The 5,855-nt window shown below is 36.7% G+C and overlaps 1 protein-coding gene across 1 annotated transcript in view; it reads right to left on the reverse strand.

The window, feature by feature from the left end:
* The window catches only part of LOC104623226 (band 4.1-like protein 2), a gene marked incomplete at its 5' end in the record, with an annotated part of 13,853 nt that extends 9,246 nt beyond the window's left edge, over window positions 1-4,607 (reverse strand). The window contains 3 exons of the mRNA XM_010290252.1: window positions 1,122-1,220; window positions 1,699-1,821; window positions 4,047-4,607. Of these exons, the coding sequence (XP_010288554.1) occupies window positions 1,122-1,220; window positions 1,699-1,821; window positions 4,047-4,607 (783 nt within the window). The remainder of the gene's footprint in view (window positions 1-1,121; window positions 1,221-1,698; window positions 1,822-4,046) is intronic.
* Between the last annotated feature and the right edge of the window lie 1,248 nt (window positions 4,608-5,855).

The following is a 5,855-nucleotide window of genomic DNA, read 5'->3' on the forward strand; positions in this document are numbered from 1 at the left end:
AAATAGACTGTTTCGTAAAATGGTGATGACTTAATGATTCCAAAAGGGAGCATGGGACGGAAAAGGACCTGTTGACTAGTCTGTACAACGAAACATACACATTCTAAATTCTGAGCTTACTTATTTCATGTGACTTTTATCTGACAACTTTCTAACATCATCCTTCCACTGTCACATTGTGAATATGATTTTCAATCTTCAGAATATTTCAGTCTTTAATATATATCTATTGAATATATATCCAGTGAGCAGTGAATTATTGCTCCATTCTGTGATGATGTGAACTTTTTGTCTTGGGGTGGGGGAAAACTCCAAATCTTTTTTTTTTTTTTGCTTTACATCAAACAACGCTTTCTGTAATTTTCTTGGAAAACTACGTTAAGAGTTCAAAGACAAGAGTTCAAAACTGTGTTGTCTGGGCACAGCTAAAAGTTGATAAATATTTATATAAATTAGTAATAACAACAATCATCATCATAATCATCACACTTTGGTAGTTCTAACATACTCTGCCATTAAACATTACATGAGACTGAAACAAATGTCATGTCCTGTTAAACACCGAGTTTTCCTTTCCTTTTCAAGCATGGAATGCAGAGCACATAATTCAGCACCAAAATATGCTTGCAAAGTAATCTAGGGGTACAATCTGTTTTTAAATATGCTCTAAACATAGCAGCACAAGGATCATCAACACAAAGGCTGAGAAAACATTCTTTCAGTTCATCCTTATAACTGATGCTATTAGCAGGGCTCCTGCGGACTTCTGACAAATCAGTTACATTAACGAAGATTCTTTAAGATATCAGTGAATGATGACCGGATTGAAACTGTAAAAACTTAGGTACATGCTCATTTGTCACACAGAGAAATAAGACCTATATGAAGTACTAAAAAACTAGTTATATTTTTCTTCCTTTCCCTGCTTATTCGTTAAGGCTTCTCTATTCAAAATCTGCGTACAGAAAGATTAACTCTCGCACATGCCTGGAATGAGTCCAATCCATTTCAAGTCAGTTTTCTTCAATAAATTAGCAGATACATGAGAAAGTTCACATAAGACTTTATTTTGAGGGTTTGGTGTGTTTTTTTTAGTTCAGAGAAACATTATTATATTTTACCTTTGTGATGTGTGTAGTCGTGGTAGTAGAAATTGACTCTGATGTAATAGTCTGTGCACTCAGCAGCACACCAGCATTGCCACCAGCACTACCATCAAACTGTAAGGAGGAAAAAAAAAAGGTACTTTTGTATTATGGCATTTAAAAACCTTGTTTTCACAGAAGAAAAGGCTGGTTTTCTTACCAAACACATTCTTTAGTTCAGTTAGAACTGAAATCTAAATAGAAGCCATCCAAGTTTCCCGAGTCATGTAAGACTGTCATTATGGCTCATTCTCGTGTAAATTTTATGATCAAAGTTACATGTTCCTTTCAGGAGCAATGACATATCACGTGTCCAAAACTATAAACGAGTTATACATTTACAGACAGCAACTAAGACCTTACATAGAAAAAAAAAAATCTTAGAACTTCAGAAGTAATACTGCTTTGTCTACAAACATTTCACTTACCTAATTCATAGCCAAAGTATAGCCTTAGCCGCAAGAGAATAGTTTTTTGAAAAGCATTTTTTTGGACATTATCTGTTTTGATCTACAAGTAACTGGAATAAAAATCAATCACCCAGCCACCATACCTGTGGAGATTCATATGTGATAGTTTTAGTTTCTGTTTGAACAATTGGAACTTCTTTAGTGGAGATTTCAGTTCTCTGTGTGGCATCTGAAATGGTTACCATCTCTGTTTTCACTACTGGAGGCTGTAGTGCAAGAAATAATCAATCAATTCAAAAGACAGAATAAGGTTTGTAAAGTGAGGCCAAGAAACCAAACCCAAAAACTCAAGAAAATCGTAACAATAAGATAAGTATTTGACTGTCTTCCCAATCAAAAAGCATGCAATAAATAAGCAAAGTGAAATGAAGCTAATACAAGGCAAAGATTTCTGCACAGGCCATAACAGTAAAAAAAAAAAAAAAAAAAAAAAAAAAAAAAGAAAAAAAAAGAAAAAAAAGAAAAAACTAGTCCAACCCCTTGGAATAATAAACCAGCCCTCTAGTAGCTATATAACATGGTAGGAAAATTTAATCACCTAATAACCTTGCCAAAGTTCTGTGTTTCAGCCAACAGTACATATCACACTACTATCAACTGGTAAAACCAAGCTGCAACACAGGTATTGAAAATGGGTAAAAGAGCATCACTAGGGAAAAAAAAATAAATCTTAGTTTGCATAAAGAAGCTGATAGCTAGCTCAGATGGATAAACTTCATATTAGAGTTAATCTGGGAAAATGCTTATCACTGCTCGGTCAAACTGCAAATAAGGACTAGAAATTCCAAGCAAATTACGTAGAAGTTCAACTTTTTAATACATACTACTTCTGGAACAGAAAAACAACTTTGACAACTGGATTTTAAGCAGTCTAAATTCAATGTAATAATTCCAGAAATAAATGTCGTCTTTTAGAATCACAGAATTGTAGAACGGTTTGGGTTGGAAGGAACCTTTCAAGGCCATCTAGTCCAACCCCCTGCAATGAGCAGGGACAGCTTCAACTAGTTCAGGTTGCTCAGAGCCCCGTCCAACCTGACCTGGAATGTTTCCAGGGATGGGTCATCTACCACCTCTCTGGGCAACCTGTGCCAGTGTGTCACCACCCTCATTGTGAAAAATTTCTTCCTTATATCTATATATTTTGATATACAACAATCCTAAAAATCAATTTTAGTCATTTAGAGTCAGCTAGTGGTGTTCCCTGCAATATCACAAAGCAAGCAATTAACCAGGGGTCTGTAAGCCAGTGAACTTGTGACTTAGCTTATTGGAGAAGATTTTCAATATACTTAAGAACTTTAAAAAAAAAAAAATCTATTAAAGCCTTTTGATATTTTTCTAGATGCACCAATTGCTATCTCCCATTGATTTTGGATGCACATGGGGGGAAATCCCAGGGAATAAAAAAAACCCCTTTCTTTCCTTCACACACTTCTCCCTTCTCGCCTTCCTCCAAACCAGCTATGTTTTTAGGAAGTGTGGGTGCCTGCAACCCACAACCCTTTCAAGCCATTAATCAGAATACTTGTGTATGCAAAAGACAACAAAAGAAAGAAGGTAAGTTGTTTGGATTTAAGTGCAAAGAAAAAAAAAATTGCCACCATTGCAAGAACAAGCAGGTAGATAACTAGGAAAAAAACCACCCAACTGTTGAAAAACTCAGCAGAAGATCATGCCAACTTTACAGAGACGCATCCCTGCGCTTCATTTTTTCTCTTTCTGCTTCTTTATAAAGTTTGCCCAGTAATGAACCTTTCAACCTTGTTTGGCTTAAAACAACTGACTGAGACTGGAACCCAAGCATGCTTCCCTAAATATCTACTGCACTAGAAGACTTGATAGTAAGACTGTGATACACGCTTCATCCCTTTACAGTGCAGTGCTCTCACCTATGCAATTTTTAGCCACGCTATTTCTAGTCTACAACTCCATAACATTTTTTAAAAGGAAAAAAAAAAAAAGGCAAGAAAAGCAGCGAGTAATAAGGGGGAAAAAAAGAAACAAAAATTTGTGACGGGTGTTTTCTAATTTCAATTGCCGATAGCTTTCCAATCACAATTACATGTCATGGACGTGTCAAAAACAATTGACAAATAGACAAGACGAGACTCAAAACATTGGAAACATGTAAATAATAAATCTACATTATGTATGTGCATATAAAATAAGGGGGAGATAAAAAGCAGATGTCAGTCTTCGGAAGGTTTGCCTTACTGGTGATTCTCACTCAGTTCTAGCAAAAAGTCAGAAACCATAACTGAAGGAGACAGAATTTCACTGCTCATCAAATGGTTTCCCCTTCCAAATGATCTGAATCTTGTTGGATGCCTGAAGAGCTGGAGGAATAGGAGAAGAAGAAAGGCAGGTATATTTTCACCCCAAGAAATATCTCTGCTTAATCTAGTTGTCAAACTGTTCTACCATTTACCTCTGAACAACAAATTATTTGTGGTGCAACATCAATGTCAACATGAGACACATCTCCATTGAGTTTGAGGTGTTCTTCCTCTCTTTCTTCACCTAAATCTTGCTTACTTTCCTCTGACAAATTCTTCTCTTCTTTAGCTATGGTAACTGCATTTTCCTGGACCAAATCTTCATCTGTAACTTGTGTGTGCTCATCTGGTACATTTAGTTTACTGCCTTCTGGTGTGGCTTCCACATGCTGTACTTTTTCTTCATGTTCTTTCCTTTTCATGTCTTCCTCTTCTTCCTGTTCTTCCCTGATGACTTCCTCAATTGCCCTATGATGTGGCTGGTATTCTCCCACCTCTTCATCCTCACTCTCACTACTACTGCTGCTGCTGCTACTATCTGATGGCAATGATGAAGAGTCCTTTTTTGACAGATGCTCCACCTTACATGTTTCCCCAGCATCAGTGGCAACTTGCATTTTCCCTTTGTTGGTTTCGTCTATGACTAGTGTTTCTTCTATCCCAACCTCTGCCTGCTTCTTCTCCTCCACTATGTCCAGAGTCTCATGTGAACTCTGCACAAAAAACATGGATGAGGAAAAACAAAAGTAGAGTATATGAATAAATTAAAATGATGGAAATAAAATTAGCTGATGGCTGGTTCATGTCATGTAGAAGACAAAAGATGGTTGTGATGGTTAACTGTAAAAGGAAGGAAAGAAAGAATGAAGATGGATTGGAAGAGTTAGAGCCAAATTTAACTATGGAAAAAAATCAGTAGAACCTTATCAGCATCGCTGACTCCAGTACAAGGCCCTTCTGCTCTGGAAGCATGTCTCTGCGAAACAAAAAGCAATCAGAGGACAAAAATCAATGCATAACTCTTTTCAACAGTGCAACATCCTCCAAGCAAGCTTTTAAGGATATATATACATGATACTAGGCAGATAGCGTGTATTCACTGCAAGACTCACACAGAACTATGCTCCTTTCCTTCCACTTCACTGAAATATTCCATTCAAAAGTAGGTAAGAATTATGGACATTATTAATTTGGGTAAGAATTTAATTATGAAAGACTGAAAGTAAAAGCATGAATGCAGTGGCCAGTGATGCTACTGAGGCAGTTATTTCTCTCAGTTAAATCAGAAATTAAGAATAAATAATACTAAGGGAAAGTAAAAAAAGCCTAAAACTATTTAGCATTCTAATATCAGTTTATCATCATACAAAATAAAAAAAAAGACTTTAGTGTAAGATTTTATTAGTTGCTCATATTTGGTCTGTTACTTCATGTAACAATGCATGACGGAGAGTGTTTAGGGTGGTATGTTGTCAGAATAGCAATACACTATTACCCAGGTGATGCCATTAGAATTCAGTTTGAAGGCAAAATTATGAGATTAAAGCAGTTATATTTGTATTTGTTCCGCAACAAAATGATCTGTGATGGATATCCCAGAAAGCCCACTGTAAATTACATATGAGGTAGGGTTTTTTTTGATCTAATGTATTTTTAGCGGTTTGCAGCAAAATTTGAGTTCAAACGATAAGAATACAAAAATCAACACATCATCTGTGACTTAATCCTAGCTTTTATTGCTGTTTACCAAGCAAAGCACCTACAAGGTGTAAGCCAGCTCAAAGAAGCACCAATTCGTATTTTTTGACTGTTGCAAACCCAGAGTTAACCTCTCCAGCTGGATCTCTCCCTCTCCCCGCTGACAGAAGCCACCAGCTTACCGGCTCTGCTACACGAGAAGTAAGCTGCAGGCAGGCCCCCTTTCTGGCATTTTTAAGGCGTTGGGGGTGGGTGGGACCGCT

This window comes from Phaethon lepturus, unplaced genomic scaffold (assembly GCF_000687285.1).
Source record: "Phaethon lepturus isolate BGI_N335 unplaced genomic scaffold, ASM68728v1 scaffold49506, whole genome shotgun sequence".
Taxonomy (NCBI): Eukaryota; Metazoa; Chordata; class Aves; order Phaethontiformes; family Phaethontidae; genus Phaethon; species Phaethon lepturus.